General features: G+C 42.6%; 1 protein-coding gene across 2 annotated transcripts in view; it reads right to left on the bottom strand.

Annotated features, from left to right (window-relative positions):
* The window catches only part of SV2C (synaptic vesicle glycoprotein 2C), a 189,825-nt gene that overhangs the window by 93,158 nt on the left and 81,113 nt on the right, over positions 1-15,554 (bottom strand). For both annotated transcript variants that reach the window (XR_005064491.1, XM_037032193.1), the window contains exon 3: positions 8,823-9,003. Coding sequence is in view for 1 of the 2 variants with exons in the window: in XM_037032193.1 (XP_036888088.1) it covers positions 8,823-9,003 (181 nt within the window). In the remaining variant the exon portion in view is untranslated. The remainder of the gene's footprint in view (positions 1-8,822; positions 9,004-15,554) is intronic.

The following is a 15,554-nucleotide window of genomic DNA, read 5'->3' as shown; positions in this document are numbered from 1 at the left end:
TTTAGGGGAGAAATTATGGAATGTCTGATGACTTCTTGTCCTGAGGAGGGATTCTCCTGAGTAACTCTGCTCTCCTGTCATTCTCCAGTGAGCGTGTCACAGAGAATAATTTCCTTCTAACTTATTCCACCACGTGATTGTCATGTCCTTTACCTGGACCTTCCACTTCACATTTCCGCTGGAAGAGGGGTGCTATGCGACAACGTGACTAAGGAGGAAGTCGAATAACTGCTGTGAAGTCACGTGTTCATACAGATTGTGCACAGAGGGCAAAGTCCATCAAGGGCTGACCCTGGCAGCTTTTATTAAGACAAGTATTATGGGTCCATAAGAAGAATAGTGAGTGGTATAGCTTATGCAAGGGATCTCAGTTACAAATAGTTTTTAAGAATATATTTTTAATCCTTACTCAGAATCAACAGAAAAGAAAGGAAGCAATTAAGCACCAATTGATTATGTTTTCAACTGGACACAGAAATAAACAGCTAAAAGCAGCAGCCGCAGAGATGGCCTTTTCAGCAACTTTCTCTTTGTGTAAGTAAGTAGACTGCCACAGAGGAGGCTGTGCAGAGGCTTAGATGAATGAACACAGATCTAACAGTCTCTGAATGAGCTGGGTTTGCACAGAAAATGAGATGGCTACATTGATTTGGAGGCACATCTGTATTGCAAGTAATCAAGAGAGAAATAGAAGAACACTTCCTAGTAACTGAACCACTCATCAGATGAAGAATGGGAATCTCCCACACCCAGTGGCAGTGGGAAAGTGATCAGTGGTTTGGGTAGCTTCTGTCCTCCAGTCTCTGAAGCCACAGAATATTATTTAAAGAATAATATTCTTTGATATAGGCAATTTTGCTATTTTCAATAATATATAAACTATCAATAGAATAATTGGTAGCAAACAACTACTTTGAAAATATTGATATGTAAACAAATGAGATGGATAAAAATTGTGTTTCTAAGAAAACGTAGGTGCAATCCAACCCCTAGCCCTTGTTTGCCATCCAGCTGGTGCCCCGAGCCCCCATACTTAGAGAAGTCTGTGTGTCCACAGCAATAGACCTGGAGCCACTGGGGGGAAAAGGCACGGTGATAGACTGGGAGTCTAATGCTTCCTGGAAAATAATTAATCCGGCTGTTGAAAGAGCTGGAAAAATACATTTATTCCCATAGCACCTAAATGGTGTCACAAATCAAGGTGATCATTATGATGAACTATAAGAAATGATAAGAATATGCAGATTTTTCCAGGCTGTACATATCTACTCATTAATTCCTCTCTTCGCCCTCCAACCCACCTGCCACTTACCCATCGTCTGTCATCTCCCCAACAACCCCCTAACCCAGCCCAACTCTGGGGCCAGGCACATCACCAGTTGCTGGAGGTACCGGCATGAAGACCACAATTTCCTGCCCTCAAGGAGCTCACAGAATTGAATCTAAAGAGTGCATACGGCTATTTTTTCACAACTACACGCTGTGAGTTCATCTAGAAGATCTTTTGCTCTGATACTTCTCTCGAGAAATCAGCAGCACCTTTGCTAAAGGGTGTAGTGGGAAATGAAGTGTGTCCAGAGGTCAACCTTAGGTTGGAAATTCTCATAAGAAGCACTATCTAAAGCAGTGCTTTCCAATAGCAATACTATGCGAACCATATATAATTTTTAATTTTCTAGAAAATATATTAAAACAGCAAAACAATCAAGGAAAGTTAATTTCAACATATATTCATTTAACCCAATATCCAAATATTATCAGTTTGACTTGTGATCAATACAAAAATTATTAATTAATGAAATATTTTGCATTCTTTTACATGTGCTATAAATTTTGAAATTTAGTGCTATGTAATTTTTCATTGACAGCACATCTTAATTTGGCCACATTTCAAATGCTCGGCAGTTACATGTGGTCTATTGGACAATACAAGCCTAAGAAAGCACTGACCCCCTGTTCACAATCTGGGTTTATAATTATTTTTGGATTAAAGCTAACTTAGCCTGTTGCCTCATCTTCCATACTGAGAGAGGCTTTTTATTTTCGTTCTCTAAATCAGAAATATTTTGAACAGGTCTTTCAACATGTGTACTTAGTGCCTTAGTGCCTATCATGTTTTGAGTCTTGTGTCATATGAAATCAGACATTTCTTTAATTTTTAAAAATATTTCTTTCTTTATTTTTAGACAGAGGGGGAGAAAGAGAAAGAGAGAAACAGTGTGTGGTTGCCTCTCATGTGCCCCCATTGGGGACCTGGCCCACAACCCAGGCATGTGCCCTGACTGGGAATCGAACCAGAGACCCTTTGGTTCACTGGCTGGCATTCAATCCACTGAGCCGCACCAGCCAGGGCTGAAACCAGACACATCTTATTGAATCTGAGACAGCACTGCCTGCTGGTTATGAGCATGGGCTCTGGAGCCAGACTGCCTGGGTATGATTATACCACTTACTGTGTGACCTTGGACCAGAACTAACCTCTCTGTGCCTCACTCTTCTCATCTCTTAAGTGGGTAGAACAAATATTGTCTTCCTCATAGAGGCAACATAAGATGTAAATGAGGCGATATTTATAAATTGCTTAATGTAGTTTCTCTCACAGGATAAAGTCTTTGATAAAACAGACTTTAAAAGTTTTGAAAATTTTAAAAATGGCCTGCATTTTCCCAATATGATAAGAAAATCAACATATCAAGAGGAAGTCTACTTTGAAAGCAAAGCTTATCATTTAGAAACAGGCAAAAAAAGCAGAAGACCTGGGAAGGCAAGTGTCTACTGGGCGTTTGGAAGTCAATCTATCTGTGCCTCAATCTTCTGACTTAAAAAGGCACCACATTTTTGCATTCCTAATTATTTAAGGCTGTTGTGGAAATAAAGGAGATGCTGTGATAGAACACCTTGAAGAATTCCAGTTAATGGCGATCATTTCTACAAAGCAAAAGCATTCTGGTTAATATAACTTAATATAGTGAGTTAATGGATGGATGTTGCAAAGAGCTACGAAGCACACGTTTGTGAGGCTCCGTATGCCGAGGGAGAAGTGACTGCCCATTTACTAGGGGTAGACACTTGGAAATTTCATCTTAATTTCCGTTGCTGTTGTACTTTTCTCCTGACCTTCACGCTCAGCAGTGCCAGGCCCGCAGTGGGCAGCTCCCACCCCAGACGTTACCCGGCTTCTGAAGCATTCCCATTCCCATAATTAACAGTGACTAGAAGCAAATAATTTAATCCTGGGCAAATGAAAATGAATCAGGGGTGTCAATTCCACTTCCCATCTTTCCAGTTCTCTGTAACAAAAGAGGAGAGGAAAGTGTCTGTTCCCTGGAGTGAGATTCACTCGGAAAGTGAGAGACAGCAGAATAATTAGAGATGCCCTTTGCCTCATTCCTGCAAAACACTGTTGTCCCTGGCAGGAAAATCATTCTTGGAGCTGAATAAATATTTCAAGTCTCACAAAATATGGCAGCTGGGCATATTTATGTTACTAAGAAAATAGACTCATGACTTGGTGTGGTGAATTAAGTGGAAAGGACATATGGAGGCAATGAAATCATAAGCCCAGAGAGTCCTCAGGCCAAACAAAGTGCTCCTCCCTGTCTCCTTTATGTTTAGAAACAGGAATATAACCCAGTGCTGCTAATGATGCTTCAACAATGAAGTAAGACAGAGCAACCTATGGCATTTTCAATAAAATCAACATGAAGGCATTTTAACCCTGGATTTAGAATGCACAGTTTACTTTTTCACACAGATGCTAGTTCAAAAGACTTAACTGTAGCTTAAGTCCCAGCTGTGTCACTTCTGGTTCCATTAGTGGATGTGTTGGTCTGTGACCCAGAAATTCTCATCCTCCCCTGAGATTCCCAGTGTGTGGAACAGGTGGACACCTGCTGTGCCGATGCAAAGATTCTGTCAGTTGCAATACAATGGGACCCAGAAACAACCACGGGACAGATTCAGGAGCCCACTGAACCTACTGTGAGATGAACCTGAGCTAAAACTCCACGGATCATCTGATCTCCATCAGTCCCTTCCCTGATGGTGGGCCACGGTGACATTTTAGGTCTCCTGGAATCAGTGGCAGTTTAGAACTAGTGCCTAGTAAATAAGTCCTGAAAAATCTGATTATTTCCTTTTCCTTCATGCACAGTTACCCTGGTAAATGGCTGAAGGTTCCTTGAGGAAGGCTGGGAAAAAGATTAACAGTATAAATTTTCAGTAGTGTACAAGGATCCTTCCTCAGGAGACCCAGTCTCCCCCTCTCTGTAGCTGGGAATTGATTGTGGTGCCATGACACTGTTTTTATGATTCAAGATAAACTTTTGTTCACTTGACCTAGAACTCTTCTGTGTATACAGATCAAGTAAGATCCATCTCTTTCACTTCTAGGAGCACCATCCACACAGGTCTGAGCAGTCAGAGGACTGCAGCTGCTGCTTTGACTCCGCCCTTCACAGTAACCACGCCCACCTTGGGCTATTAAGCAGTGAAGATAGGATACTTGTCTTATCAATCCCTACCCTTCTGGAATTCACATGCTGGTAGAGGAGGGAAATAAGCTCATAAAAAGTAAACATAATACTTTTATTATCAATAAGTGCTACCAAGAAGACTAAACAGAACTCCCAGTGTCTTTCTGTGGTGAAGGACACTGGGAGGCTGGTTTCAGGGTGGCCTGAGGCCATGTGTGCTGAGGTTCTGGGAGAAAAGCCTTTAAAGCAGAAAGGATGGCAAGAGGGATGCTCCTGGGCAACATGCAGAGCGTGGCAGGATCTGAGCACCAAAGGCCCAGGACAGAAAAATTCCCAGCATTCTAAAACCTTGCTTCCTTGGTCACCTGGTTTTCCTCAATTTACAAACCAGATCTGATGTGAATGAAGGGAGCTGCTTAATTAAGTAGATATAACAAGATCTCTTATTTAAGGACTCCAGGATAAAAGCCTTAACTGTTTGGCTTAACTTTTAGTAAAGTAAGCTTAAATAAAAAGGGAACACATCAACGCTCCAGCTGCTCATGCACTGAGTTCATATGTGATGGAAATGAAAAGGGTTTACATATCATATGCTTTTAAAAATAAGAGCAGCCTTTATGTGGAAGTTTTATCATTGTTTTCTCTTTCTTCCCACACCCCGTGCTATGTCTGTTCAGGCACAGACTGGTTCTTAGCAGGCAGAGAATAAGAGCTCTGTTAGTGTGTCTTCCTTCTGTGACCAGACTGAAAGCATCTTGGGCATCTTGGGGCTAGGGCTCATGCACACCTGTGAAAGCTCCACCATTGCGCCAAAGCTGGAACTGCAAAGCTACAGCAGGTGCCAGAGTGCTTTCCTGAGGTGAGGGAAGAGGAATTGGAGAAAAGATTTGGCTGAGACCACCCAGCAATTCAGAGACAGGTGTCTGGATGAACTCTAGAGCTGCTGAGAAAAACCTATATATGTGCGTACACACACACACACACACACACACACACACACACACAATGGAATATCATGCAGCAATATTAAAAAAGAATGAAAGCTCATCATTTGTAACAACATGGAAGGATCTAGCTCATGTGTCCAACCTGCAGGCCACCATGGCTATGAATGTGGCCCAACACAAAATCGTAAATTCACTTCAAACACGAGATTTTTTTGTAATTACATGTCACAATGTATTTAATATGTGGCCCAAGACAACTCTTCTTCTTCCAGTGTGGCCCAGAGACACCAAACAGTTGGATACCCCTGGTCTAGAGGGTATTGTGCTAAGTGAAATAAGTAAGGCAGAGAAAGACAAGTACTGTGTGGTTTCACTTATATGCAGAATCTAAAGAAAAATGAGAAACAGACCAAAAAAACCCACCCCAGATTCATAGAAATAGAGACCAAAGGGACGATTACCAGAAGGGAGAAGTTGTGAGACCGGTGAAAAGAGGAAGGAGACTATAGTCAATAATATTATGATAGATTTGCACAATGACAGATGATTACTTAGAATTAGTGGGGTGATCGCATTGTAAGCTATAGAAATGTCAAATTCACTATATTGTACACCTGAAACTAATACACATTATAACCAACAGACTATTGTATATCAACTATATTTTAATAAAAAAACGTATAAAAATTCTGTCATAGATGTGGCACTTCATATGTCACATGTAGGTAACATGACCCATAAACTCAGCTGAAGAAGACTTTCTCCATTTTCTTTGACATCATTTCTCAGGTCCCCTCAGCTGCTGGATCTCACAGACTCTGGGTGTTTCGCCACCTGGGCCCAGGTAAGTCGCTCACGTGGCTCCTCTTAGCCCTGCCCGCAGCCCCGGGAATCTCCACCTCTTCTGGGGGCCAGGGAGGCCCATGTCACTCACCCCAGCCTCTCCCAAGTCTTTTGCCTGTGCTTCATCCTTTCAGCTTCCCCCACAGGTAAGCCTTAAAATTTCAGAGCCAGAAAGAGGCTTCTTTCCCCTGTCCCTCTGTGGTCACCCTGAGGCAATGCACAGGCAGCTTAGCTGAAGGGATGCGACAAAGAGCAAAGAGAACAGGAAGTGCCACGCCATGGGGAGCCCTCCTAACCTTACCCTCCCCCCCCCTCCTCCGCCAGGACTTCTAATACATTATATCACTTGATCCTCACACTCCCAGGTAGGAATGTCAAATATGATTATCTCCCTTTTCAAAACATGTACCAGGCTGGAAAAGCTGAGAGACTTTCCCAAGGTCCCACAGTGAAGGGCAGGGGTAGATGGACTTGGATTTCTGGACTTTCAGTCTTGCGAATTTCCCAAAGGCACAGTGCGTTTGCCTCCAGTATTATAATTTAGGGAGCCCAGCTGAGTTAGCAATACACAGTCTGTGCTTTGCTAGATAAATTATGTTATTAAGAGGTCAGCAGCCCTGAGCTGCTAGCTGAGGAATGATTTGTCTGCAACAGGGAATAAGATGACGTCGTGAATATACCCAAGCAGGCTCTGTTTCTGTGCTGCCCTTGAATTGGTGTCTGGACAGTCCATTAGGTTTGAGTGTTTTGCAGCCACCATAATAGTCCTTTTCTCTGCAGTCAACTGGGTTGGCCGTATCACAACGCAGACTGGCACTTAAAATCGCCATAATAATTTCACCACAGTCAGGTACTTTTGAGTCTGTGGATATGGGTGAAATTTCCTGGGAAAGATTGCAAATGGAAAGGTCTGGAAACTTCAAAATTTAGGCTATTAGCCTTCTCCCGACAGTCTAATGGTATTACATAGGTAATAGGAAGTGGAAGGAAACCTTGGTTTTTCCTGGTGAAAAAGAAAGTCTCATCCTATGGACCTGGGGAAGGGCCATTAACAAAGAGCCCCAAATAATACCTGTTCTTCCTCAGGTGTCCGAATTCTCTCAGAATTAGGGATGCTGCAGCCCTTGAACCCACCGGGCAAATTACCTCCCCGAGTCAGCAGTGTATGTAAGCCAATCTCACACAGAGCTCTGAGCATCAAAGGGCCCCTCTACGGAAGAAAAGCCCTCCTCCTCCATCATCATAAAGCAAGTTATTGATTCTGATCCTCTTTTTCTTAAGGAAATAATATTTTTACACTTTCCCAAACTTTCCAGCTCTCTAGGTTTACTGGAGTGTATGTATTCTGAGAAAATTTCCTGAAATCTGTGCAAGTTAGTCTATTTGCCCATTGTATGCAGAACGTAGCATATGAGGGGGTATAAGAAGATTAAGAAAGACCCTGTCTGGTGTGGCTCAGTGGATTTAGTGCCAGCTTGCAAACTGAAGGGTTGCCTGTTCGATTCCCAGTCAGGGCACATGCCTGGTGTGTGGGCCAGGTCCCCAGCCGATGGTGCATGAGTGGCAACTACACACTGATGTTTCTCTCCCTTTCCTTTTACCTCCCTTCTCCTCTGTCTAAAAAATTAGAAATAAACAAAAAACATGTTGTAGTTCTCTGACCTTCTCTTTTGGCAAAGCTGTGTTTTGCTGTGTGGGTACCTCCATCATCAACAACCACAACTGACAGGCTTTTCAAGGTCATAACCCAGCACTGTATCCTTCCCTATCTTCATTTGTTTATTTTTATATGATTCCTATAGATTTATCTTATGTCAGACACCCCAGAGAAAGAATGTCTCTAATGAAAGAAAATAAAGTTCTCAAGAACAAATCAGAAAGCTTTCTTCCATTTTTTTCCTTATCAAAGCAGTTTCTTGGACTCCTCTAATCGAGTACTAGGTTCTCCTAAGGTGTGAGTTGACTCAGTAGTAATGAGTGCTTCGAGCTCCTTAAAGAAAATGGCTACCCCACTGGCTCTGCTGTGCCGTTGCACTCGGCTAACAGTACAACTTCTGTTAATTCAACAAAAGTCAAAAACAGGCTTCCTTCCTAGTTAAATATGCTGTTAATGTAGATCAATAAAATAACCTTTACTGGAGATACTCTCATCCTGGATTTAAGAGAATGCCGAAGTGGTCCAAACCTTTAATTTGTTCATAATGTAGGACCAGAGCTATTTCTTGCTTAAATTAAATTTTCAGAAGAAAAACACACTTATGAATGTGCTCTGCCTTAGAAACAGCTTTCCAGTTAAAACAATACCCATTTCCTAGAAGAAAAACACGAAATGAATCAGCCGTGAGAACACAGACATATGTTCCCTTCTCCTCTGGACTGAAAGGCTGATGACTGTATTTCTAAGAAGTGACATTATGGCCCCTTCTTAGGGACACAAGGCAGTGAAGGGGATATGTTAAGGGATAATTTCTCGGTAGTGAGGTCCTCTAGAGTGGATAGCATGTACAATTATTAATAATAAATGCATTACTATAAAATACAAAGGAGAAAACCTTACCCGAATCCAGAAAGTAAGCGACAGAAGAGGAAGAAGCCATAACCTTGGACGAATGAAGAAAGGAAGGCAAAGAATCCGTTGACAGACATGCAGATCAGCAGAGACTGCTTCCTCCCCACTTTGTCCGCCAGTCCTCCCCAGAAGAACGCCCCCACCATCATCCCGAGGTAGACTATGCTGCCTGTAACACACAGAAAACAAAGAAGCATGTCAGAGATCGGGAGCACACGACACATGCAACAGCAAGGAACACGGGGCAAGACCCATTCCAGCATTACACATGGAAAAAGTTTCCTCTAAAAATATAACCTGTAGAACACACAATTCAGCTTTCAAGTTGGAAAGTAAGCTTTGTGGGCTACCTTTGGCTGCTGTGACCAACGGCAAGCACAAAAGACAAAATAGTCACATTCTCACTGGCCACGTGGAGATGGGTACCGAGTGGGCAGACATAAGGAGTCTCCACACAGAACAATCCTGGAGTTTGAGTCATGGTCATATGCCCTTTGATCTGAACACCTGACTTATCACCACAACAAGGCCAAGATGGGGGACTACAAGGTCAAGTGTTCCAAGGTCAAATTGTATTCCCCAGTCTGCTTCGAGTCTCTGCCTGTAGCATACGACTGCATATGACCTGGGCCAAGGTCAGGCCCTTAGGAAACCTTTAGAGCATTTTAAGGATTTTCTCTCTAGTCCCTTCAGTCCTGGCCCTTCCTTCCGAAAGCAAGCAAGCCAGGGAAGGTGAGTTTAGAGGTTATAAAACTTAATCTGAAAATACTCTCAAATTCCATTCATAAAAGAAAACTTTTTCTTGGAGTCAGGATTTCAAGGAGCTTAAGGAGAAAAGAGAAAGCTATTAGTAGTTTGGGAATTATGAAACTCATCATTGTTGGCTCTGCTTCCATAAGGGAACAAATGGAAAATGAAAAGCTAGAGATGTCCTTCTGTGTCACTACGAGCATACACTTGAATTTCTAATTCACTTGCTGCTTCTAAAGAACCAGGCCCCGCATGGGCCCTGTCCACATTCTTTTGTAGGATCAAATAACATTAGGTGTGACAAATATTACTTCAGAGAGGTTTCCAAAAGGGTGTGCGATGTCTAGGGGAAATGACATAATTAAAATGGAAGTACATTATATTTGAATGTGGTGTTAGAAAAGCTGCTACTATACCTTTCATTTATTTCTGCTTTTTCCCTTACTTCACCAAAGCACCATTTGAACATTCCCTTTTCTAAAGCACATTTAAAATACTCAGGAGCATCTAAGTAATGGGATAAAAAAATAAAAAAAGCAAAAAACCAAAAAAAAACACCACTGGCTGATTTATTGCTTTAGATTTCTTTGGGAAATGGCCTATTCAAACATTCACCCTGAATTTGTTTGCTTAGCACACAGTTAATGGATCAATATGAGATCCAGAAAGACAACAGTTGGCAAAGTATAATGACCCTCACATCACTGATATGCAGATGCTGCTTTGTAGATGCTCAACTGCAGACAGCTACAGTGAAGGCCAGTGTCCGAGCAATCGCAGAATAAAACAAGACAAAAGCTGTTTTTGTTTAGCCTGGGGTAGACTGCCAAGATGGGACTGGTCAGCCATGCCTGGGTGGAAAGGGCATATTTTTCTCTGTACTACAGGGCTGACAATACACAGATCATCCTTCTTTTTTAAAAAAAATTATATTTTATTGGTTGTGCTATTACAGTTGTCCTGATTTTTTTCTCTTTGCCCCTTCCACCCAGCACTCCCCATCTCCTCAGGCAATTCATGTTCATGTCCATGGGTCACTCATATAAGTTATCTGGCTACTCCATTTTCTATACTGTAGTTTACATTCCCATGGCTATTCTGTAACTATCGATTTGTACTTCTTAAGCCCCTCACCTGTTATCCATTCCTCCATACTTTTTTCCTATCTGGCAACCATCAAAACACTCTCCATATCCGTGATTCTGTCTCTGTCCTTCTTGTTTGTGTAGCTTGTTTTTTAGTTTCAATTATTGGTGGATATGTTTTTTTTTTGCCATTTTACTATTCACAGTTTGATATATTTTTTTAAATGAGTCCCTTTAACATTTCATATAATAATGGTTTGGTGACAAAGAACTTATTTATTTTTTTCTTTTTGGGAAGCTCTTTATCTGCTCTTATATTCTAAGTGATAGCTTTGCTGAGTAGAGGAATCTTAGCTATAGGTCCCTGCTTTTCATCACTTCGAATATTTCTTATCAGTCCCTTCTATCCTGCAAAGTTTCTTTTGAGAAATCAGCTGACAGTCTTAGGGGAAACCCCCTAAGACTAACTAACTAACTTATTTCCTCTTGTTGCTTTTAAGATTTTCTCTTTACCTTTAACCTTTCTCATTTTAATTATGATGTGCCTTGGAGTGGGCCTCTTTGCATCCATTATAAATGGGACTCTATGATTCCTGGACTTGCATGTGTATTTCCTTCATCATATTAGGGAAAATTTCTTTCATTACTTTTTCAAATAGATTTCCAATTTCTTGCTCTTTCTCTCCTTGTTTTGGTACCCCTATGATGTGAATGTTGGACCTCTTGAAGTAGTCCCAGAGGCTGGTTATACTATCCTCATTTTTTAAATTCTTTTTTATCTTGTTCTGATTGGTTGTTTTTTCTCCTTTATATTCCAAATTATTGATATGATTCTCGGCTTCATCCACTCTACTGTTCTCTGTAAATTGTTCATTTCAATTAGTGTATCCTTTGTTTCTGTCTAGATCTTTTTTATGTTTTTAAGGTCCTCACTAAGTTCCTTGAGCATTCTTATAACCAGTGTTCTGAACTCTGCATTTGATTGCTTATCTCCATTTTGTTTAGCTCTTTTTCTGGAGTTTTGATGTGTTCTTTCATTTGGGCCATGTTTCTTTGTCTCCTCCTTTTGGCAGCCTCCCTGTGTTTGTTTCTATGTAGTAGGTAGAGCTTCTTTGACCCCATGCCTTGGTAGTGCGGCCTAATGTAGTAAGGGCCCAGTGGCACAGCCTCCCCCATCACCCAAGGTGGGTACTCAAGGTTTGCCCTTTGTGTGGACTGAGTACCCCCTCCTCTTGTAGTTGAGCCTTGGTTGCTGTTGGCAGATCCATGGGAGGGATTCACCCAGGCCAATCAGCTGCAAGGATTGACTGTGGCCACTTACCACCAGCCTCTGCTCTCTATGTAGAATCAGTTGTGCAGGTTCAGGGGGGTTGTGCACCAGCATGGTCTATAGCGGTCCACTGGGTGCATAGGCCCTGGGGTTTCCTGAGTGGTGCAGGCCAAGATCAGCCCCCACCTGTGTTTTCCCCAGGGCCACCCTGCCTGAACTATAAAGCAATCCGAGATGGCTGCTATCTGTGCTGGGGTTGGAGATTCCCAGGCAAAGCCAACCTGTGAATCTAGGCTGGCTGCTGCTAGTACTGGGCCTGGGGCTCACTGAGGTCAGCTGCTACTTGTTTGAGAGGATTTAGGAAGTTGTGAAGCATGAGCCAAGATCAGCCATTCATATGGAAAAGCAGCTTGGGTAGGTCCATAGGTTGGGTAGGGTGGAGTCTCTGGGGATCTCCAAGGCAGGTCAAACAGTGTTAGCCTTGTTGATGGAGTCTCAGATATGGCACCAGCTCGCAGGCTCTGTGGCTCTGTCGAGGGGAGGGTTTAGAAAAGGGACAATGGCTTCCGCTTGCCTTGATGCCAGACAATTCAATTCCTCCCTGTATGCCAGTGGTGCCTTTGAAGCTGCTGCCTTGGTAATGGAGCTCAGAGGGAGTGAGTCTGAGTAGGTGAGTCCATGTATGGGTTCTTTAAGAGGAACTGCTCAGAGCTTCAGAAGTTTCTTTCACCAACTCAATCTCCCTGGTTTTTGCAGCCAAAAGCTGTAGTGACTTATCTTCCTGGCACTGGAACCCTGGGCTGGGGGTCTGGTGTGGGGTTGGAACTCCTTGCTCCTGAGATATCCCTCCTGAATTTTGTCCACCACATATGAGTGTGGGGCCAGCCTGATCCACTTCTCCAGCTCAGATGTTTGTGTATTCTTTAATTCCATAGTTGTCAGGCTTCCTGACACAATGGAATGTGTCAGGAATTAAATTCGACTCAATTTCTGATGATTCCTTAAATTCGACTCAATTTCTGATGATCTGAGTGATGACTGTTCTACATTTTAGTTTTAATTTTGATGTGGTTGTGTGAAAAGGCAAGCCATGTCTGTCTACACTACCATCTTCACTGGAAGAGTCAGATCATCCTTCTCAATAAAGAGATTACATGTCTCCTGAGGCCCAATGCACATCCAAAAGACAATGTAAAAAATGTATCAGCACAAGGCAAAAAGAATTCCAAAAGCAGATTCACCCAGGGAAATGCATATGCAGCATATCTTTTATTTATAGCATAAGAGGCTCAAGTTTGCGTCATGTCTCTTACAAGAATTACCAGTAGCTAAGCTTGTTTATAATAATATCTGTGTCTTTAAAAATGCCTATGAATCAGAAAGTGAGCTCTCATAGACCAGGAGTGGCCTGTGGCTGCTGCAACCTGAACATTGGGGAGACTTTCTTTGAGCTCCAGCCCCAGAAACAAAATATCATGAGCACTTGCTGAACCCTTACCAGTTCTAAGTGCTTGTGTGAATTAACTCATTTAATCTTCATGACATTTGGAGGTTAATACTCCAGAAGTCCAGCTCACTGGCGAGGAAACTGAAGCACAGAGAAGTTAATGATTTGACCAAAGAAAAGTGAGTGGTGACTACATTCCTGACCGTCAGCAGTTGGTTGTGTAGTGTGGTTTCAATTCTCTATCAACCCTGGCTGGCCTCCCGTGCAAACATCCCAGTTTGTCCAGGCCCCTGTGTGGTGGGTGGTAGCACCTAGAATGGAAAGCAGTACCTCAAACATCTCTGCAGTGTGTTCTCCCTGGGCACCACTTCCACTTTCATAAAATTAGCTAAGTCGGGAGTAATAGAAAATGATAGACAGCAGCTAAAAGAAAATAATGCTTCATTCTACCCTACCATGGAACAAGGGGTAACTCCTCCTCCAATAAGACATTCCAAAGGGGCACATTTCCAACCCAGGAGGGGAGTAAAGGGGTTAATGCTGAAAACAACTCAGTGTGCCAGAGAAAAAAAGGAAAATCCAATGTCTTGCTTAAAAGAACAGGCTCCTACACTATGGTCCGAGGAGGGCAATGCCCTTGCTTTTCTGGTAGGAGGGGCATGCCCCTGCTGCACTGGTCTCCATATCCTGCCATTCCCCTTCTTCAGGGCAGTCACCAGCAGCCTCATCTTCTCTAAGCCAGAGCATGGCTTTACGAAGTGGTCATTCTGATACTCAATGGGCTTAAACTGGGTGCTAGGTCTCCCCCAGCCAGCAGTAGCGTGAGGGCACAGCCCCACCCCAGGGGCTCCAGAAAGCTCAGCAGTAGCCATGGTGGAGCAGGCTGAGCTTGCCCTGGACTTCCGTGACGGAGACGGCTGAGGGACTTGGCAAGGGGCAGAACACCCTCATTCCTCATTAGTGCCTTGTACTTAAGCCATTTGAAAACAAAACTTAAAAATAATATGTACTAGGGACTAATCTATAGAGGAATAAAATAAAAATGGCCCATCCTTCAATCCCCTCGGCCATCCTTTTTAATATATATTTAAACATGCGTACATGGCCAAAAAATCGCACCATACAGAAATGCATGAAATGCAAATAAATTTTCCCTTCTCCTCCACCCTTGACCCTCTTCCCCAGCATGACTATTATCATTTTTTTCTAATTCTTCCAGGAATTTTATACATATAAATATATAAAAAGGGATATCCTATAGGTATTGCCTGTTAAATACAGGGTTTTTTTTCCTGTGTAGTGTTTACCTTTACTCTACTTATGTTTAGGATTTCTAAACTAAGCAAACCAGAAATAAGTCTCTGCCAGAATTCCAATGACCACTTCAAAATACATTTTGTGTCCTTCAGAAATGCATTCAGTATCAGCTGTTTGGGGAAAACCAAACCAGTTCTTTCTCCATTTTGTTTTATTACTATGCCTAAAAAAATGTACATCCAACCTCCTTAAAAGACAGGATATTAAATTCAATTTTAAAGAATTTGTTAAGCACCAGCTTTGCACCACTTTTCCTGAAGTGCTAGAATGTAAGGATTTGTAAGTCGTGTTCCCTGACCTTAGTAGAGAAGTCAAAACACACAAAAATGTTCATGCAATGCCTACTCTAAGTCAGGAGAGGAGGGAGACAGTGCCACACCCAGTATTCATGAAACTTTCTCCACAGCCCCATCTGCTCATGGCCACTACAGAAAGGGGCAGCCAGGCCAGAACTTCCCATGGCCACCTGGGGACAGATGACCAGGGCAGAACAGCGCTGAAGTGTCCACTCAGGTACCTAGGCTCCAAGTCCCTAAACTGTCTTTCTACTCCACCAAGATGGCTTCAAGAGCTTGTAATTCAGTGAGGGAGGCAACAGGCACAAAACTGGATGAGCCCAATGGTGAGGTGTGCAGCCTGATGGAGGCTACTAATCCTCACTGTGGCCTCTGGGAAAGTTTCACCAAGGAGGGAACATCTGAGAGGATTCTGAAGGATAAGGAAGATTTCAAGATGGTGTTGAATCCCTCCTAAACTAACAGGTTCAGTTTTTTAAAAAGTGGTATTAAGCTGTATCTTTGCTTCTACTCTGGTTAAAAATATGTTTCAGATCTTAAGGCCATAATCTTGTG

This window comes from Sturnira hondurensis, unplaced genomic scaffold (genome assembly GCF_014824575.4).
Source record: "Sturnira hondurensis isolate 20B ecotype Veracruz unplaced genomic scaffold, ASM1482457v3 Scaffold0021354, whole genome shotgun sequence".
Classification (NCBI taxonomy): Eukaryota; Metazoa; Chordata; class Mammalia; order Chiroptera; family Phyllostomidae; genus Sturnira; species Sturnira hondurensis.
Note: the sequence above shows the minus strand (reverse complement) of the source record. Positions and strands in the feature narration are given on the sequence as shown.